At 41.3% G+C, this 21,563-nt stretch overlaps 1 protein-coding gene across 5 annotated transcripts in view; it reads right to left on the reverse strand.

Moving 5' to 3' along the window:
- Positions 1 to 21,563, reverse strand: part of CLCN3 (chloride voltage-gated channel 3) — a 90,475-nt gene that overhangs the window by 13,684 nt on the left and 55,228 nt on the right. For 4 of the 5 annotated variants that reach the window (XM_047762542.1, XM_047762540.1, XM_047762541.1 and 1 more), the window contains 8 exons: positions 16,428 to 16,527; positions 14,621 to 14,808; positions 12,706 to 12,828; positions 10,566 to 10,772; positions 7,641 to 7,721; positions 6,204 to 6,749; positions 3,844 to 4,030; positions 775 to 1,173 (listed from right to left, as the gene is read on the reverse strand). In XM_047762542.1, coding sequence (XP_047618498.1) covers positions 775 to 1,173; positions 3,844 to 4,030; positions 6,204 to 6,749; positions 7,641 to 7,721; positions 10,566 to 10,772; positions 12,706 to 12,828; positions 14,621 to 14,808; positions 16,428 to 16,527 — 1,831 coding nt within the window. The remainder of the gene's footprint in view (positions 1 to 774; positions 1,174 to 3,843; positions 4,031 to 6,203; positions 6,750 to 7,640; positions 7,722 to 10,565; positions 10,773 to 12,705; positions 12,829 to 14,620; positions 14,809 to 16,427; positions 16,528 to 21,563) is intronic. The other variant, XM_047762545.1, reaches the window with a different exon arrangement.

Genomic DNA, 21,563 nt, shown 5'->3' on the forward strand with positions numbered 1-21,563 from the left:
CCCCCTCTATCACCTCCGGGCTTGGGGAGAGGAGTCAGGTTGTACAGAAAAGGATTAAAGCCTTCCTGGCCTCCCTGCCAGCACTGCAGGACTGCAAGGGAAGAGGGTAATGAAATTCTGGAGGAGCAAAATGGGCTTCCTCCTCAGAAAAAAAATGTCATTCACCTCCAAGAAATAACACAGTATTGCTGATGCCGTTAAACTCTATTTTCAGGAATGTCAGCACCGAAAAGGACTTAATATTTGTCAACCTGGCCCTTAACCAAAAACAAAAACTCGATCATTATTTTTTCACTTATATATTACAAGTTATACCATAAATCTGATTCCAAAAACTGAAAAAGCAAAACCCTGTGGATCTGGTATAAAACAGATCAAAGATGATGGAATTTTTAGTAACCTTCATTCAAATACACCAACTTTATTAAGTCTAAGAAGTATTTAGCGGAATGCCCTGGCACTGACTTATTTACTAAGGCCTTACACGATGTGCTCTTATGAATATTGTCAACTTAACAAGACTCCTCTGAGCGAGAAAAGAGTCTGACTCCAATCTCAAAAAATAAAGCGATATTTATCTGCAAAACAAACCATGAAGTGTAAATTCCTTTCCTAAAGGAGGTAAAACACAACCCTTGCCCCACAAACTAAATCAACTAGAGCTGACAGCTTTCCTTTCTTTCAGAAATCTACCATCCATTTGCATCTATCTGCAAGGTGTCCAGATACCCACAGACAGAGACACAGGCAGATGTACATGTATCTCTTTAATACCTATTGCGATCGTCAGGTCTCTTCTGAGGGCAAACCCCACTAATCGCTGGGACTCTTTGGACATGATGACAGGAAAGCCGTTGTAGCTGGTCTCGTTGATCATGTTCTCGATGTCGTCCACCGTCATATTGTCCTGGGTCAGGACCGCCAGCGGGGGGTCACTCCTCCGAGGTCTCATGACGTCGGCAGCCAGGGTGGTATGAGTGAACTCTTCTTTTGCATCCAAAAAAGGGTATCCATTTAGCCGTATGTGAGCTTCATAAATGCCTTCCCTCCCAAAGGCATCTCCAACCCACTTGCTGGTCATTACTGCAGCCATAAGGGGGACAATATATTCCAAGCCTCCAGTAAGCTCAAAAACAATAACCACCAGGGAGACGGTCATCCTTGTCACACCACCTGAAAGAAATGAGCACCACTGGTCAGGAAGGACAGGGCCCCACCCGTCAATGGGTGGGCAGATGAACACAAATTATAAATAGAATTTAGTGAAAAGGATTATCACTTTAATAAGATCTAGAGAAACACCAATCTTCGTGTATAACACAGAAGGCTATTAAAATCACATTTCAAAACTGGTTTACTTCATATTTAAAAAAAAAAAAAAATCACAGCTGACCAACTAATACAGTTTGCCATTTTGGCTTACTGCTGTAACAAAGACATAATTTCACCTCATAAAAGCTTATTGTTAATTCTTAAAAATTTTGGTGAAACACATCATGGCTAACTTGTTTACTATTGACTTTCATATTAAACTCACACGGGTAGAATATTACATTAAAAATTTCTCTCCTCTAAATCTCTTCAAAATGAATACATTTTGAGGCCCTGTGACGTACGTCACCAATGTAACACCCCTTCCCTAAGAAAGCTCACCTGAACTCTCCACATTACCTGCCACATCATCCTCTGAATCACCATCTCCACGCAGAGGCCTCCCCACCACCCACAGCATATCTTACAGTTGTGCGAGTCTCATTTCCAACTCTGAGAAGTCTCTGGATGACTCAAGGTCGCAGAGACCACTACACACTCAAAACCAAACTCTATTCCTTCCCGAGAGGGCCCCCATCCAAGCTCCATGACTCCATCGCCAGGCACCACATCCTTCCTGAAACTCAAGGGCCACTCCTGGTTCATCTCTTTACTTTATCCCAACACCCAGACTCTCACCTAGCCCTATCCGGTCTGCTCTGCAAATCTCTCTCTAGGGCCCCTTTCTCAATATTCTATTATAACCTAGTGCAGCCCTGTAGACTCTGTTCGTTGATTTTAATAATTCCTTGACTACAGGTCCTATTACCTTCCTTCCATCTGCTTTATAAGCCATATTCCAAAGTCAGTCTTTCCTAAGTGCCACTCTCACCATGTTGCTTCTTTGCTCAGAAACCTACCAGGGCTCCTCCATTTTTACTTTTATCAAGTTTAAACTCTTCCTGTAATTTCTTAGAGTAAACGTAGAAGAAAGAATGAACCAACTGCAGCCTGCATACCCACCACATACCAGGGATACCCCTGTCAGTTTGTAAAGGCTTTTTTTTTTTTTTTTTAAATAACCAAGCACTTATTTCACCAGGCACTGTGCTAACAACTGTCTATGCATTTTATCTTATATAATCCTCAGAAATAACTGAACAAGGTAAGTACTTATTATTTCCATTTTACAGATAAAAAAATAAAAATCAAAAAGTAAAGGAACTTCCCCAAAGTCATCCCACTAAAAATGGCAAAGCCACAAATTCACTCTGACAAATTCCTTCTCACCAACCCAACTTTACTTCCAAAAGTGTCCAGACTTCAACACAGTCAGTTTCTCCAAAGCACCCGTCCCAATTCCACTGTCTTCACATCACTTAACTCTTCAGCAAAGTCACCTTTAGATCCCACTCCTCCTTGAGAATAAGGTGCATGTGTACCTGCTGAGCCATATGCACCGCCTTCTTCCTGGGCTCCCAAGGGCCTCGGAGACACTCTCAGCCCTGCACCTCATCACTCCGCACTGTGCACCTAGCCAGGGCTGGCCTCCTTCCCCACACGCCTCTCGTGGGGATGGGCCTCGTTCATAGCATCACCCTCTATACCCCACACAATGCTCAAGAGACAGTGGATGGATACCTGCTACTCTGAGGAGGGTGATTCTGCCCGTCACTTTCACTTGATATTACACTTTTGAAGATCAATAACTACATAATTTTGACTCAATGAACAAAACTAAGTCAAAATGTCAGCTATAATTAACTAAAATAACCAAAGTTTGGCTGATATTTTAAATATGAAAAGAAGTAATTTTTTTTATCTTTTTAGGGCCACACCACGGCATATGGAGGTTCCCAGGCTAGGGGTCAAATCAGAGCTGCAGCTGCCAGCCTACACCAGAGCCACAGCAACGGGCGATCCCAGCCGAGTCTGCGACCTACACCACAGCTCACGGCAATGCTGGATCCTTAACCCACTGAGCGAGGCCAGGGATGGAACCTGCATCTTCATGGATACTGGTCAGATTTGTTTCCACTGAGCCACAACAGGAACTTCTAAACTATTTTTCATGTTCAAGACAACAAAAAATAGATTCTTAAGGACTTAATGCAGACTTCCTTTTCCTTTCACTAAAATAGTAGTTACCTCTCTTCCTTTTGCTACAGATGCATCTGAAATGTAGGCAGGCTGATAAAGAGGTCTTTTACTCAGGCCTCAAGGATCACTGAGGAGCCAGAGGAAAGGTGCTCTGAAGCCATGCACGATGCTAATCTTTGGATCCATGCTACAGACTTCAAAGGTAAGCTGGGATCCTTGACAACAAAAAGCAAAACCTCCCTGGACAGGATTTAAATACACCTGTGTTATACCAAGATGTCTCTGTCATGAAGTATCACACAGCACTTAAAAGATGTCAAGTACCATTATGGTTTTGCATTAACAAGTGTTCAGGGACAGGCAGAAAGAAAACCAGCTCTGCATAATGGGTAATTACCCCACCCACCCTCTGCCCATACCCCCCAAGCACCAGCCCTTGCTCAGGACTCCCAGCACAGCACAGCCACTGACATGCACACGCAGTCACGTTACCTAAGCAGGCAGCGGCGCCGACCATGGCATAGAGGCCAGGGGTGATGCAGTCAGCCCCAACCTCACACCACTCCTTGAAGATGAACCAGTCGTGGTGATAGTAGGCCAGCTGCTCCACCGCAATGCCCACGATGCGGCCGGCGATGGCGCCAATGGCCATGCTGGGGATGAACAAGCCGGACGGGACCTGCAACAGGTCAGACACTAGTGAGGCAGGTGTTCCACGCCGACCTGCTAAGGCTTGATTCACAGAGCAGAATCCCAGCACCAACGAAACAACCGCAGACCCCTGTTATAACAGGGCAATCAGCCACATTCTAGACCCCAAAGGAGGGAAGCCCAGGCTTATTTATCCTTTAGCCCAGGGCCTTTTACATACATCCGCACATAAACAGGTGCATAAGGTGGTTAAAAGGAGGAGTTTTTCTCAGCCCAGCACAGGGGGATGACTGTACAGATGGGCAAGTCAGGTCATCAAAAGATATCAAATAAAAAAGGGCACAATAGGCTTTTCAGGAGGTCCCCTGTGGTGAAGCAGTAAAGTTGTCACTGTTGTGGTATGAGTTCTGGCCCAGAACATCCACATGCTGAGGACATGGCCAAAAAAAAAAAAAAAAAAGAGGTGTTTCACTCTCCCGCTACCTAGGCCCCTCGGCCAGCACAGAGGGCAATGTGGGCCACAAGCTCCCTCGTCCCCCCACCCCCATCCTGCCTCTGGCCCCCTGCACTGGATGAGCATCACAGCCCCTCTACCTTAACTCGCTAATATGATTTAAGCTCTATGCCCAGTGAGTGCAGTAAGAGGGAGGATAGCATAATACAGACCATGATTCACACATCGGCACCACCACAGGTCACTGACAGAAGCTGCTCCCACCTGGCTAGGGGCCTTGAGAAGCACACACGGTCATGGCAGATGGTCACGGCCACATGAAGTGTCGGGCAGCATTTTAAAAACAAGGTTCATGGACATCCGATTCCCCATTCACATCACTGACAATCCTAAGAATTACACTTACTGGCAAATCACCACCTAAAGAATATTATTCTCACTTTCACAGATTCAAAAACAGCAACGTCCCAGGGCACAAAAAAGGCCTGGGAGCAAAAGGCCTGTGAATTTTCTCTGAGCCTTCAGGGTCCTTTCAGGCCAATATCCTACAGTGACAGAGCACAGGCATGGGCTCCCCACAGACATCCATGTCCCAACTCTGGGGAATCCGTCTGGCTGCCAGGCAAGGAGGAATTCAGGCTGTCCATCAGCCAACCTTAAAACAGGAGACTGTCCTGGCTGATGGGAGTGGGACCCAAGTAATCACGAAGCCTCCTTAATGTGGAAGGAGGACTTAGAAGAGCTAGTGTCAGATGCTGAAATAAAACAAAGACGTGACCAGCTCTCGCTGGTTTGGAAGACAAGGGAAGGAGGCCTGGAGCAAAGGCATAAGGAGGCTAGAAAAGGCAAAAAAATGGACAGTCCCCTGGAGCTTCCATAAATCCCTGCATGCATCTCATTTTAGCCCAGTGAGACCCAATTTGGATTTCTGATCTCCAGAAGTGTAATAAATGTGTGTAATTTTGTGGTCATCTGCTCCAGCAGCAGTAAGAAAGTGGCTGTAAAACAGGACCACGAATTCTCTGACACTCCCCGCTGAACCTGGGCCTCTGTGACCTCACAGACAAACGATGCAGCAGGAGAAACGGTCCTCCTCAGACACGTACTCTCGAGACCCTGAGTGTGTGGGATCCACCCACCCTGAAGCCAGCTGTGCAGGAAAAATCAAGACAGAGAGACGGAGCAGGAGCCCAAACTGTTCACCCCAGCTGTCTAAACCTGTGCAGACCAGGTGCCTGACACACGAATGTCTCTGAGATGACCAGCCCAACCATTTGATGACGACCGAGTAAGAGGCCATAAACAGAGCCCAGCTGAGTCCTCCTGAGCATCGTGAGCAGTTACCACAAGCCACTAAGTCGGGGTCAGTTGTTAACACAGAAATAGACACCGTGCTCAGCAATATATCCTGAAAAGTTATTTTTTTCATCACTAAAAATTAAACCCCAAAGACAACAGTGTTCTCAGCCTACACTGATGAAGCAACCATCCTGAAAGTTTCAGAGTTCCCACTCTGGCACAACAGGATTGGTGGCATCTTGGGAGAGCTGGGATATGGGTTTGACCCCCGAGGCCGGCACAGTAGGTTAAGGATCCCGTGTTGCTGCAGGTGCAGCTTAGGTCGTGATTGTGGCTCAGATATGATCCCTGGCCCAAGGTCCATAGGCGGAGGGGCAGCCAAAAAAGAAAAGAAAAGTTTCACCTCTCATGCCAAGATCACTTAAGTATCACCTCACTTAGCACTTACCTTGATACCAAAAGTGAAGACTGTCATTATGATTTTGAATATGAGTGCCAAGCATAACTGCCATATAGCTGAATACACACCAAGGCCCGCTGGGCGGTCAGGAATGTCATCGACGATCTTGCTGGCATTCATGTCATTTCTGTAGTCACAAAGGGACGAGGACTCCAGCGGACCACAGTCTGTGAAAAGCTCCTTGATCAGCTCACTGGTATTGAGCCTCGTGTAGGGGTTAGGAAAGGCTATGACCGCAGTGACGGCTGCGACGACAATGACCTCAAGAACAGGGTACTTGCCGAACTTGGTGGACTTGCGTCGACGACACCAGGCAATGTTTGCTCTAATGAAAAAGGCTCCCCACAGCCCCCCAAATACCCCGAGGAGAATAAAGGGAAACAGTTCAAAGAGGTACCATGGTGTATGATACTCCACGTAAAAAAGGACCAGACGGCTGTTACCAAATGGATTGATGGATCTCAAAACAAATGCAGCCACTAGAGCAGCAAAAAATGATCTCCATAGAGTTTTCAGAGGGAAATAATAGCTAACCTAAAATAAAGAAAAGGAAAGGAAAAATGAGTGCTATAACTTTTAAGACATTTCTCATATGTTATAACTTGATGGTAAAGATCAACACTCTAAATTTTGCCTGCAGCTGGAGTTTACATATAATGGATTTTACTGTGGTAAGAAAAATACTATGTTATTAACTTGGGCTATCATATCACTACAAATTCACAAAATCAACTGACTAAAAACGTTTAATAGTAATTTAAAACATCTAGCACTGTATTGTTTTCAAAATGAATTCCACCCCAATTCAATCACGGCAGTTAAGAATAAATGTACTGGAGTTCCCCTCGTGGTTCAGCAGTTAGCGAGCCTGACCAGCACTCAGGAGAACTGGGGTTTGATCCCTGGCCTCGCTCAGTGGGTTAAGGATCTGGTGTTGCCGTGAGCTGTGGTGTAGGTCACAGACACAGCTCAGATCCCGAGTTTCTGTGGCTGGTGGCTACAGCTCCAAATGGAACCCATAGGCTGGGAATCTCCAATATGCTGTGGGTGTGTCCCCCCCACCAAAAAGAAAAGATTTAGAAACTAAAATTTTTAAAATAAAAACAAGGCTATAATTTAGCCAATAAGGATTGTTTTAAATATTTTTTATTAAGTCAAATTCATTTGTGCTTACTTTTATGTCAACAACATTAAATTTTAAATAATCATTAACATTTATACATATTTTTTAAAACATTTCTCAAGAATATATATATTACTTTTTACATAAGAAAGGGTGAAAAAACTTCACAAAAATAAATTTCAAAACTCAAAAACAAAGTCCATCTATTACACTAGTTATAAAACTGAAAAGTGTGCCAAAACACATGTGTAATGATAATTATGCAGCATTTTAACTGTTGGCTGCTCTTTTTTTAAACATACCTCTTCCAGGCTGAAAAGAACTCCTCCAATCGGTGCACCGAAAGCTACTGAGACACCTGCGGCTGAGGCAGCTGATAGCACCTAGAAAGAGGATGTGGCTTACTGCATACATTCTCATGAACTCAAATATATACCAAATACAAGTTCTTCAGGTCACCCAAACTTTCAAAATGCCTTTTCTCAATTTAACTTGCATGTCACCCCTACCCACCCACTTGCAACAAAGGTAAATATTTCTTCTAAAAAGACTCTTCCTCTTCCTCTTCCACTTTAACTGAAAGGTCATTCGTACAGTCAATATTCAGCCAAAAAACATTTGTGCGAGACACAGGAATGTATACAGGATGCAAAGAAGAAAAGGCCATGAATACAGATGACCTTCAAGATGTCGGAGAAGCAAGAGAGAGCATAACTGGGGCTTGGGGGAGAGTGGTTTGTTTTTAAGCAGGCAGATCTCAGAGCTTACTGCTTCATCACTAATAGTCACTCTGGGCCAAACCCTAGTAAAAGAGCCAGGGAACTTAAAACCTACTGAGTTTCTGTGTATTTTCAGTCCTCTGAAGAGATGCCGCTGCTCACACAGGAGCTGCATGTGAACCCACAAACCACGGCCCTGAGGGCAATGTCAGTGCCCAGGGTCCCGACACGTGGGTCACACGGAGAAGAAACCCCACACACAGACACTGCTGCCTCCCACCAGCATGAAGCCCAACACACATGCATTCCCTGAGCATCTACTTGTAATCACTTTCCTATAAGTAGCCCTTCTGCTACTTTACTGCAGTAAACATGTGAGGCTACCAAAGCATTTCCTCAAATGTTGAATTTTGACATCTCTGAAAGAGAAATCTGAAATAATAAAAATAAAATTATAAATGTTAGAGAAGCATAAACTCCATAGTCAGGCAGCTAGTTGGTAAATTAAAAATGAACAAATACTTGTTTTAATTAAATTGTCACTAGCTTTAGAATGCAAATGCTGCTGATTTGGAGGAGAAAGAAGAGGTGATTTTGGTTTTTTGCACCAACATGATTGCAGACAACACACCTAACTGAATTCTGATTCTACATTTAACACAATAAATTTTACAATCACACTAACACCTACATACCTATAACTCAAACACATTTTCATCTGTTTCACAAGCACCTAAGAATCATTTAATTTAAACACATCAAGGAAGTGAGCATAGGAAGAAAGCCAAAATATGTGGCCTAAATGCTTTCCACTAACAACGTGAGCTCTTGCCGTTTGTACACCAAGGTGACAGAATCAAGTTAAGGTCATAAACATGATCAACCGTCAGTGTGTACAGGAAAATCTAGGTGAATTTAATGCCTATAATATTTTATAATAAAGTAATTTTTGTATTTATAATGAATAAATTCAAATCTTACCCCCAAAATGTCAAGGAACAATAGCAGGTAAAGGAACTGAGCTGGGTGGACAAATGTTATAGATCCATCTTAGCCACGAGGCTGCCGTGCCATGCACAGTATGGTTTTAGGTCTGCTCTGGTTCTGAACACAGACACATGTCCACACAGTGGTAGCAGTGGAGCAGCAGTGCAAGCAGTAGACAGTAGTTAAGAGTAAAGATTTTGGAGTCAGAGAAAAACACATCCTACCCACACTCTGACACTTCTTATGTTATCATGGGCAAGTTAGCCCCTTTTAGCCTAGTTTCCTATCTATAAATGAAGATAATGGGGCAAAGTTAACAGGATTAGTGCAGAACTAAATTTTAAATTTAAATCTACACTAAGTAAAGCATTTTAAACAAAGCACCTGCCAGGAAACCAACTACACAGTAAGGAATCAATAAAGTTGGCTGTTTCTGTATCTAGGCCAGGGCTAATTCACAGTCATCGTTCAGGGATGGAACCATGATGCTTCAGATCACCCATGGCCAATGGAAGGACAATGTTTTAGGACTAACATTAAAATGAATGAGAATTATTTCAATTTAAGTACCAGCCTGAAAAAACATTCCACTTTTCTCATTATATTATTAAAAAAAAACAACAGGAGGAAAGGTGCTGTGTGCTAGAGCTAGAGACCTCTGAGTTCTCAATATTTAATGTGATACAAAAACATTAAACCTTAAAAACCCAAAGAGCTCTGTACCATCTAGGGCTGCAGATTAGACTGGGAAAACAGGACAGGACTGGGCTCCCAGAGTCTAGAGCTACTAAGAAGGTCCTAAGTGCCCACTGTTCTTCTAGAAAATATCCACAGCAACCTAGAAACATCAGGGGAACTCTACCATAGATGAAGTTGAAAGGTGTCCTAGAAGATCTCAGGCTGGCCTAAAAAATGGCAAAGGAAACCACCTTAAAGAGTCGAATACAGAGGAAGTGCTATATCCCCTTTGATGTGAGGCTCTCATGTAAGCTTCTGGTGGTCAGAGCCCTTGGGACTTCCCTGAGGGTGTCAGGTACCAGAGAGGCCTCTGCGGATGATACCCCTCTTCCAGCCACATCAGACTCCTCCTCCAGAGGAACACAGCTACGAAGACCTGCCACCCCAGGAGAAATACTGACACTGAAAAATAAGAGTAAGAACCAGGTTCCATTTAGGAAATACTTCACAGGAGGAGAGGTGTACAGCAAAGCAAAATAAATAAATAAATAAATGGCATATCTCTGTGACAGTCAACTGAACCAATGGACACCAGGTAGTCTGTCTAAAACCTCTCTAAAATATAGGAGTAAGTGAGCAACCCCGCTGGGGGAAAGAGTCCAGAAAGATGCCAGAGATTATTCCAAAAAGGGAAAAGCACCACAAACATTCTCGCATCCAATTTTTAACCCAAGTACAGAATTTATCCAAAAAGTAAAGAGTAACGTGTGATCTTCATAGGAGGAAATTCTTCACTGATACAAGTCTATATGATGTTTATCTGCGAGATGAACACAAGCTTACCTCTCTTTTTTTAGCTTCGTTTGTGCTGTACTTCGGAAAGAGGTAGGAAAAGATATTTCCACAGCAACAGGCAACATGTACCAAGGGCCCTTCTTTTCCTAAACTCAAACCTGATGCTACAGCCAGCACTAATGTGATGGTTTTAATCATTAAAGTCCATTTTCCCAAGTAACCTCTGATGATGAATCCACTCAAAATGGTTTTAATCTACAAAAGAAAGATGAAGGCAGCTTACTTTAAGAAACATGAGAATTTGGAGTTCCTGTGGTGGCTCAGTGGTTAACGAATCCGACTAGGAACCAGAGGTTTCGGGTTCGATCCCTAGCCTTGCTCAGTGGGTTAAGGATCTAGCCTTGCTGTGAGCTGTGGTGTAGGTTGCAGATGCGGCTTGGATCCTGTGTTGCTGTGGCTAAGGTGCAGGCTAGCAGCTACAGCTCCGATTAGGCCCCTCCCTGGCCTGAGAACCTCCATATGCCATGAGTACAGCCCTAAAAAAAATGAAAAAGAACCCCCCCCCCAAAAAAAAAGAAAGAAAGAAAGAAACATGAGCACTTAACCAACTTAAGATACTGTCTTGTTTTATTCACCCTGTGCATTTTGGTGGACCATGGACCAATTCACAACTCATTTTCTGAAAGCCTGATCTATTACACTTTATATAACAAATCTGTATAGTAGTCTAACTCCCTCCTCCAGCAGGGACAGAAGGCAACTGTGTCTCATGAACAACCCCAAAACATCAGGCCACCTTAAGGGGGTGCAAACTGTAATACAAGCATGTAATTACATAACCAGGACATGGTAAATCTGAACATTTCTGTCACAGAAATCTAATATAGTTATATACATATCAGAAATTCTTTGTCATAAATATATTTTGCCTTTAAAGATATTATGCCTTCTCAGAGCACTATCATTACGTGTAATATTTTCCTATACTTTAAGAAGGACGAGTAAACTGCTAAACACTACATGGTATTGCTTCTTGTTAAAGATACTCTTAATACAGCTTTAAAATTCACTAAAACTGGAGAGTTCCCATTGTGGTTCAGTGGGTTAAGAAACAGAGTAGCATCTATGAGGATGCAGGTTTGATCTCTGCCTCACTCAGTGGACTAAGGATGTGGCACTGCCGCAAGCTGAGGTGTAGTCACAGACGCAGCTCAGATCTGATGTTGCTGTGACTGTGGTGTAGGCCTACAGCTGCAGCTCCAATTCAACCCCTACCCTGGGAACTTCCATATGCGATAGGTGCAGCCCTAAAGAGGAAAAAAAAAAAAAAAACTAAAGAATTTTCTAAAAGAAATGCACTAGAAAAAGCTAGTAACTTACTGAAAATAGAAAAACAAAACGGAGAATTCACATCGTGTTCAATCTTAAGTATGTTCTTAAGTTATTGATAACAAGGCCCTAAAATTTGTGCCATTGACCCACTATGATCAAATATTTATTTTGAAGTATAAAATGGTTATAAATATTATCTGCCAAATTCAAGGATTCGTAACTTATCTAATTAAAAGATAGTTACAAAAAGAGGAGTTCCTGGCATGGCACAGCAGAAACAAATCCGACTAGGAACCATGAAGTTGAGAGTTCGATCCATGGCCTCGTTCAGTGGGTTAAGGATCTCGTGTTGCCGTGAGCTGTGGTGTAGGTCACAGACGTGGCTTGGATCCTGTATTGCTATGGCTCTGGCGTAGGCCGGGCAGCTACAGCTCTGATTTGACCACTAGCCTGGGAACCTCCATATGCCAAAGATGAGGCCCTAAAAAAAAAAGATAGTTATAAAAAGAGAATGGATGTACTCAAATCCAGCACATAGGAGCAAAACTACTTCATCCAAGGACTTCAGGCTGCACGATATCCTCCAGGCTCCTGGTGTGTACTGGAGCCTCTGACCCTCACTCAGTTGTGCGCTAAAAGCCTGGTGAGGAAAAATCAACCTCCACAGCAAAACCATGAAATAACTACAGGGAAGACATTCTTTCAAGATGTCTACTATCAGCCTACATTTTGAACATTTTCTTTTTTGTGTTACAAACAGAACACTTTCCCAGAAAAAACACTACTTTCTCCCAATACAGGCAAAAAGATAAGTGTCACAATTACTGTTAATGACACTCAGTGCTGCACGGCTTACCTCTGGGATCCCAGAGCCACAGGCATACGGAGCAAACACCTTTACCAGGGAAACGGCAAGGAAGGCAAAACTCAAGGCCCAGAATATGTACATTATGTAGTTCATGATGTACGAGCCAGGACCCTGCAAAGCAAATAGTTCGACAGTAGGAACTTAACTTACAGGCACCACTGATGCAATGCTTCCACCTAAGCAGCATGGGCTCTGGGTTTCCTTCCACAGAAATCCTGGCTCTATGTGAACAAAATATTTAAGTAGAATCCAAAGACACATGTGTATACATACCAAGGAGACTTAATCTAGTTACTACCTTCCTGAGCTTTCTCCCATCCCCCAATCTATTGCCAAGAATCTCAGCTGCACTTCAGTCTCTGCCAACCCGCAACTACTTTCTGGAAACAGCTGGTGAAGACAAGACTGCCTTCACACTCAGATTTCATTTTGCTGCAGTTCTCTCTGACTATCAAGTGAGAAACAGTACACTGCCCCACTCACCAGCAGATATATTCTTTTCAGCTCTGAGATTCAGCTATAACAAAATTTTTAAAACGTATCTGTATCTGATCATGTATATACAGATAAAACATAATAAGTTAATTTCTAAAATGTTCCTAATAGAAAAACAACAGTAAAATAAAAACATTTAAATATTGTAATGTCACAAAAAAAAAATCTAGGGATTTAAGATATCTCCAGTTAGAAAACTTATTTTAACTAAATTTTTGATAATTCATACCTCCCAAACAATTGTGATGTAATGTGTTAAATAGTTTTAATAATTTGACTTAATATTAACTTTTTGGGATTGCACAGGTCCTATCACACTTCTTTTCTACAATAAGAAATACATTTCACTGCAAATCAAAACTACCATGAGATACCACCTCACACCAATCAGAATGGCCGTCATTAATTAAGTCCACAAATAACAAGTGCTGAAGGGGTTGTGGAGAAAAGGGAACCCTCCTGCACTGTTGGTGGGAATGTAAACTGGTACAGCCACTGTGGAGAACAGTTTGGAGATACCTTAGAAATCTATACATAGAACTTCCATATAACCCAGCAATCCCACTCCTGGGCATATATCCGGACAAAACTCTACTTAAAAGAGACACATGCACCCGCATGTTAATTGCAGCACTATTCACAATAGCCAAGATATGGAAACAACCCAAATGTCCATTGACAGATGATTGGATTAGGAAGATGTGGTATATATACACAATGGAATACTACTCAGCCATAAAAAAGAACAACATAATACCATTTATAGCAACATGGGTGGAACTAGAGACTCTCATACTGAGTAAAATAAGTCAGAAAAAGAAAGACAAATGCCATATAATTTCACTTATAACTGGAATCTAATATACAGCACAAATGAACATTTCCACAGAAAAGAAAATCATGGACCTGGAGAATAGACTTGTGGCCTCCTGTGGGAGGGCGGGGGGTGGGGGGGGAGGGAGCAGGAGGGATCAGGAGCTTGGGGTTATCAGATACAACTTGGAATGGATTTACAATGAGATCCTGCTGAGTAGCATTGAGAACTATGTCTAGATACTTATATTGTAACAGAACAAAGGGTGGAAAAAAAAATGTATACATGTAAGTATATCTTGGCCCCCATGCTGTACAGCGGAAAAATAAATTAAAAAAAAAAGAAATACATTTCACATCATAACCCAGTAGACTTTTATGTGATTATGCAGTTAATAAAGGAGCTTCTTGAAACAATACTTAATTTGCTACAATGCATTCTCATATTTTCCACTCTATCCTATTATATTTCTTTGTCTATTTTCCTTTAATGCAGTTGCAGTCATCTAACCTGATTAATTCCATAATTAAATGAACTGGAGACTCATTTCACTGAATCAATTATTCAGCCACCTTGAGACAAAGCAAGACTTACCTCAGCTTGACCTATGATTAATTCTGCCCATGTTTTCCACTGTGGACATTTATCCCTCTCCTCAAATGTTGTTTCATTGGACCCCCAGCAGCACTGCTCGTGGTTGTACCACAGAGCACTCAGGCAGATGCCCTCCTTAAGGTCGGTCATCCAATCGGCAGCAATGTCTATCAGTCCAGCCAACGCCCCTGTGAAAAGATGGCACAGGTGATAAGAGCAGCCCATTTCTGGACACTCACCAACTATCAAGTTACAAGGATCAAGAAAAGCTGGGGACCGTCTGTAAACAAAGGGTCGGAAAAGGAATATTATACCAATTTAAGATTTCCAGATCTTAGTTATAAATAAGTTTATATTACTTTTTAAAAACTGTAAATAGCTATTTTTTTAAATAAAACTGCTATTATTTGAAAGTAAAACTAGTTCCATCATTCAAATTCACGTTGATTTTTAAAATGTGTCTGAAAGATATTAAACATCTTCCAAAGACAACCACCTGGTAGGAGGGTCTCAACTCCGGTTGAGAAATCAGAATTTTTACTACTCTGTTTCAATCTGAAACCCAATTCATAATTTACAAGGACCTTGATCTCATTAAAATGTAACGTGCATTAGAACTAATGAAACTCATGGCATTAATGAATTACACTAACAGATTATCAGGTTTTTTTCTTTAAATACATAATCAAATATATCAAGATCATTTTACTGACACAATACAAATAGTATACAAATCTATGGTGAAAATCTAGGTCCTCTTCATGCAGAAAGATCAATGGGCCACATAAACAGCGGCCAATTAGAGACACTGGGACCTTCCTCTATTCCTTCCCTCATGCTCTTCAATGGCAGAAGTTGAAAGACATTAAAACAGTCCTTCAGATTTGTCTTCACATCTTCAGCCAGAGGGTCCCAGGCACCCTGCATCTCAGAGGGTGAAACTGGGCTCTCGCCTCTGCTCATCCATGTTCTAGCTACATGGCTTCTCCTCTGTAAGACTAAGACCACAGGGCTTATACACACAAAAAGCTTTCAGAGCAGTGCATGGCACAGGAAACAATAAATATTAGTTATTTGTTATGATGCTTCTCTGACCATCTGGTCCAAACCACAGACTTTACAGATTACAAAAAAACTTAGTGAGAAAGATGAACCAAATCGGACAGACACATGAAGTGACAGCACAAAGGCGCCAAGATGACTCTGAGCCTCCTGCCCCTAGTCTTCTATGTAAGAAAATTTTTTGAAAGAAAGAAAAAAGATAAATGTTTTTATTTTTTGTTTGGGCTTTGTTTTCGTTTTTGGCTGCTCCTGTGGCATACAGAAGTTACCGGGCCAGGTCTCAAACCCATACCACAGCTGCAACTCAAGCCACCAATTCAATGACAATGCCAAATCCTTAACCGACTGAGCCGCCGGGTAATTCCAAAACAAATGCTTTTAAAAACCCAAAAGTACTTGGAAGAAAACTTCAGAAAGGAGAGAACTATTTATTGTCCTGTTAACCAAAAAAGGATTGCATTAAAAATTTTCTTTGGGAGTTCCCATTGTGGCACAGTGGAAACTATTCCAACTAGTATCCATGAGGATGTGGGTTTGATCCCTGGCTTTGTTCAGTGGGTGGGGGATCCATTAGGGGATCCAGTAGGTCACAGACAAGGCTCAGATCTGGTGTTGCTGTGGCTGTGGTACTGGCCGACAGCTGTGGCTCCAATTTGACCTCTAGCCTGGTAAATTCCAAACGCCGTGGGTGTGGCCCTAAAAAACAAAAAATAAGAAAACAAAAATAAATAAAAATTTTCTTTACCTGATGCCAGTCCTGTCAGAGTTACTACCAGCCATCCTGACCATGCATCATACAAACTTTTTGTCATTTCCCATGCTGATTCTTTCTTTTTGCTATTGATCTGAAATTAGAAAGGTTTATGCTTCATTTTTCAAACTATAAATAGAAGCCATAATTCTATAATCTAACAATTTTCTCAGTTATTATGCATGGAACAGTACTTTATAAACTAAAAAATGGGATAGGTGAGTTTGGGACACAATCACCAGGTCAGACAGTTGTTATACCTATAAACCAGATGACAAGCATTTTACCCAGAGATCTGTATTTTTAACAAGAACCTCAGAATGAGAGCAGGGCATCCAAAAACCACATAAACTCCGAGGTAGATTGTTTTAAACTGAATCAAAGTTAACTGGTATATATCTTTTTGTTTGTTTTTGTTGGGCGGGGGGGTGGGGGGGTGGTTAGCCATGCCCTAGGCATATGGATGAGCCCAGGCCAGGGACTGAACCTGGGGATCAAACCCACCATAGCAGTGATCCAGATCCTTAACCTGCTAAGCCACCAAGGAACTCCTAGACATCTTTTATATTAACAGAAATAAGACACTATAGATTGCAATGCCTGCCATTCCCTGGTCATTCTAGTTCCAGCAGTGAAGTGGAATGTAATAGTGTTTAAAAGGTAAGGTTAGGGAATAACAGTACAACACCCATAATCGAAGTATAAAATAGCCGTGTGAATAAAGGGGCTGCCAAAACTTGCCGGCCTGTAAACATGTGGGTATGGACAGTTCCAATCCCACTGGCAGGGTCTAATCACTGTGTAAGGCAGAAACGTCCTCGATAACTACAGAGAAGGAGGTAAGGTTAGAGGACGGTTATAGAATTTATTTCTAGATCTCACTCCAGACACAAGAAGGCACGTCTCTCCTCTCTTACTAAGAATGCATTCGTCAGACACTGCTCCCTAACTAGCCCACACCTCTTCCTTTCTGCCATGATGGCTGCCTCACAAAGCCACATTCTCAGGCTACAATTCCAGTGCTCCTTTGGACCACAGGACTGCTGCAGCCAGAATTCAGCAAACCAATCTCTTTCAAACATTTGGTCTATTTCAAGCCACAAGGCTACATTCAAAAGAATCACATGATAAGTTCTCAGTTGAATGAGGCAGTTTACTCCTTCTGATTGTAAATAACCAATCAACAGGTACAAGATATTCTTTAGGATTGAAGGTAGGGAATTCCCTTCAAAAATAATAAACCCTGCATTGCTTTCTCAATAAGAGTAACTGTAATGTTTAATAAAATATAAAGTAAAAATCGGAAGGTTACCTAAATGTTCATCAATATAGTATTAGCTAAGTAAACTGCAGTACATCTATCTAACAAGAAACTCTATAGTCATTAAAAAAGAATGAGGAGTTCGCATCGTGGCTCAGCAGTTAACGAACCCAAGTAGCATCCATGAGGACACACATTCCATTCCTGGCCTCCCTCAGTAGGTTAAAGATCCAGCAATGCCATGAGCTGTAGTGTAGGTCACAGATGCAGCTTGGATCCTGCATTAGCGTGGCTGTGGCGTAGGCTGGCAGCTACAGCTCTGATTCAACCTCTAGCCTGGGAACTTCCATATGCCGCTAATGCGGCCCTAAAAAGACAGAAGACCAAAAAAAAAAAAAAAAAAAAAAAGAAGAAGAAGAAGATAAATGCAACATCATGCAGGCAAGAGTACAAGTGTGTACGGTATGTTAGCATTTATCTAAGAAAAATAAGCACACTAATATATAAGCTTTTTTTTTTTTTTTTTTTTTACGGCCACACCTGTGGCATAAGGAAGTTCCCAGACTAGGGGTCAAATTGGAGCTGCAACTGCCAGCCTATATCACAGCCTTAGCAACTCCAGGTCCTAGCTAAGTCTGTAAACCATGCTGCATTTGCTGTAAGCATACTGCTGGTGAGTGTATTGGTCATGTTATTCTGACATTACATATCTGTGTGTGTACTGGGAGATGAATCAATACATGTGATGTTGACATTTTTGGTTGGGCTGAAAGGATACAGAATTAAGAGCTAAAAATCAAAGCTCTCTAGTATTTAACTTAAATTAGAGGCTTCCTATACACTTAAGAGGTTATGAACAATGGCCAACCCTGAAGCAATGAGCACCCCTAGTGCTCAGACTGCCAACACACTGTGTTCCTCCTAAGGAACCAGAGCTCCTCAGAGAAACAGTTGACTCTAGGTTTGGTGCAGGATACGTTTAAGAGGAGCCCAGAGCCCAGATCACCATGTTTTCTCAGAAAACATCAACGTCTACCAAGCACATGTCAAAGGACACGGGCACCAACCTAAATAAGCTCCCTCATGTCGGAAAAGGAGGAACGTGAGTATCAGGAAGAATAATAATTGTGATGATTTAAACACATCAAATATGTTTGAATGCATGAGTGCATGAAGATACAGAAACAAAAACTAAAAAAAAATCTCACTGGTAAACTCTGAGGATGCTAGTAAGCCAAATGCTTTTAAATGTCCTTCCTTTTCTGTACAATCTGAACTTGAGGGAATCCACATAACTGGTGTGGGAAGTCATCTTAAAAGAAAATCATCAAGCTGACAAATAAAAAATGAATGAGAATTAGATTACTACCATGCTGCAAAATACTGAAATAAATACCTGAAATGATATAATGCTTATCTGCTTCAAAATACCCTGGGGTAGGAGTGCTACAAGTATAACAAAAAGCTCAAGGGAAAGGGGACTTCAGTAGGTAAGTAGACCACTGACATGGAAAGCTTTTTTCTAATTCAATGTTTTAAAAACAATAGTAAGAACATCTACCTGTAGAGCTTCCAGCTTTAATCGACTGCATGCTTCTCTAAGCAAATATTAAAGTATTGAAATGGTATTCGACTTACCTAGAAAGCAATGACTGGTGTGAAGAGCTAGGACAGGCACTACTTCACTTACTGTTTTACTATCTGAACTGTTTTCAAAGACTGTGGACTACTTTCACAATTGGAGAAAAATGGGATGTGTTGTGGTTTCTTTTAGTTTCAGTCTTCTCTAAAATTTTATGAATATAAGTGCTTATAAAGCCTCTCATAATCCTCACTTTAGAACACATTTCAACCCTCCCTGAACATCTTAGTAATTCTGTAAAGTACATCTGTATACATACCTCTGTCAAGTACATACCTCCAATTTACAACTGTGTTCACCTAACAATCACACAAGATACGGAATTTAAAATGTGTCTGATTTAGGCACGCTGGATTAAAACAGTGGTTCTCATCGTGTGGCCTAGACACCCTCTGGGTCCCTGAGACCTTCCCCAGTGGTCTCCAGGTCAAAGCTATTTTCATAGGAATACTAAAACATGATGTGCTGCTTTCACTGATAACGCAAAGCAGTAATAAAACCGCTGGGTCAACACCCCAGTGGCCATGACATCCCTTCACTGCTGCTGACCAGATAAAAGGTGAGGGCCAGGGTCACTTCAGGTCTGTGAGGAAGGAGTAAAAAGTATTATGCCCAGGCCACTGAATTCTCTTAATATTATGTGTGGTAACTATGAACACAGCACTTGTGATGCATACTGAAGTATGAGGTTATGTCTCAAGGAAAAGCATTTGGGCAAAATAAACCCCTTACATAGAACACCATTCTTACTGGAAAGACACCAAACCATGGTTTTTCAGCTTGGAAATTTGACAGATATTTTTCTCAAAAATAAACCTAGTAAGCCTACCATTTCAAGTAAAATAAATGCGTATTTGTTTCCAATAATAGAATTTGATTTTCAACTAAAAACTAGAATTTTAGAAAACTTGTATCCATCACTTTAAGAATGACAGATCCTAACACTTTTTTTTTTTTTTGATGGGGGGGGGGGGGTTAATGCCCATGGCAAGCATTAGTTCAGGGGCCAGGATGAAACCTTGCACCACAGCAGTGACAACACAAGATCCTTAACCTGCTAAGTCACCGGGGAACTCCTGACAGACCTCACTACTTAAAAACTTTTCTGAAGAGATCAGTGTTGATATTAACAAAAGTAGGCTTTGTTGATACAGTACAATGATAGTATATAGTGAAAGTGTCAACGACACAAAGAATTGCATAAATCAGTGAATCAATATTTTCCAAAAGATCATGGCATTATGTTACATTCATCCATTCAAAGTTCAACAGGAACCAACAGATTTTATGTAACAGAAGACAAAAAGTTCACTGATACAGTTTCAAATTACAGGTTGCAACTAACCTTTAAGAAATTACCACTAGTCATTGTGGTGCAGCATCTAAGAATACCCACAGTGATCTGAAAAGGTTATTAAAATGCTCCTTGGGTTTTCCAAGGACATGTCTAGATGAGGTTGGATTTGCTTCATGTACTTCAGTCAAAACATATCACAACAGACTGAATGTGACAGCAGATATGAGCAGTTTTTAGTAAACCAGGCAACAACAAATGTGATTTATTAAAATGTAATATAATGTCACTCTCTCACTAAACATTTTTATTTTGGAAAATATAGTTATTTTTCATAAAAACATGTTTTATGTGACTATGTAATGGATTTACTGTTACTTTTAAATGAATTAATATTTTTCAAATTTCTCAGTTTTAATATCTAACATGGTATACACATCTATTCACATAAATACATAGACCAAAACCCTTTAGGTATCATCAGTAACTGCCTAGAGTTTAAAGGGGATCTGAGATGAAAAAGTCTGAGGACTGCTGATTTAGAACAGAGTTCATGTCCTATGTCTAACTTTCAGTTATGCCGTTTTTAATGTTTCCAGAAAAGATAAATATTGACTGATGAATCTCAGAAGCAGTACTTTTCATAATGAAAACTCAAAGTAATTCTAATCCAGGTTTCATATACATGTATACATCATTATAAAAGGTAATTAATTTGCATAAGCAGTTATTTCATTTACAAGTAAATTTCAGAGCTCAAATTTATAAACGACCTTTTGGAATTTGAAATTTTATTTTCAAGGTTTTTTTTTTTTTTTCTCTTTTAAAATGTATTTTTCAGAGTTCCCATATGGCTCAGCCAGTTAGGGATCTGGCACTGTCACTGCTGTGTCGCAGGTCACTGCTATGGCATGGGTTCACCCTGGCCCAGGA

Source organism: Phacochoerus africanus, chromosome 15 (genome assembly GCF_016906955.1).
Source record: "Phacochoerus africanus isolate WHEZ1 chromosome 15, ROS_Pafr_v1, whole genome shotgun sequence".
Classification (NCBI taxonomy): Eukaryota; Metazoa; Chordata; class Mammalia; order Artiodactyla; family Suidae; genus Phacochoerus; species Phacochoerus africanus.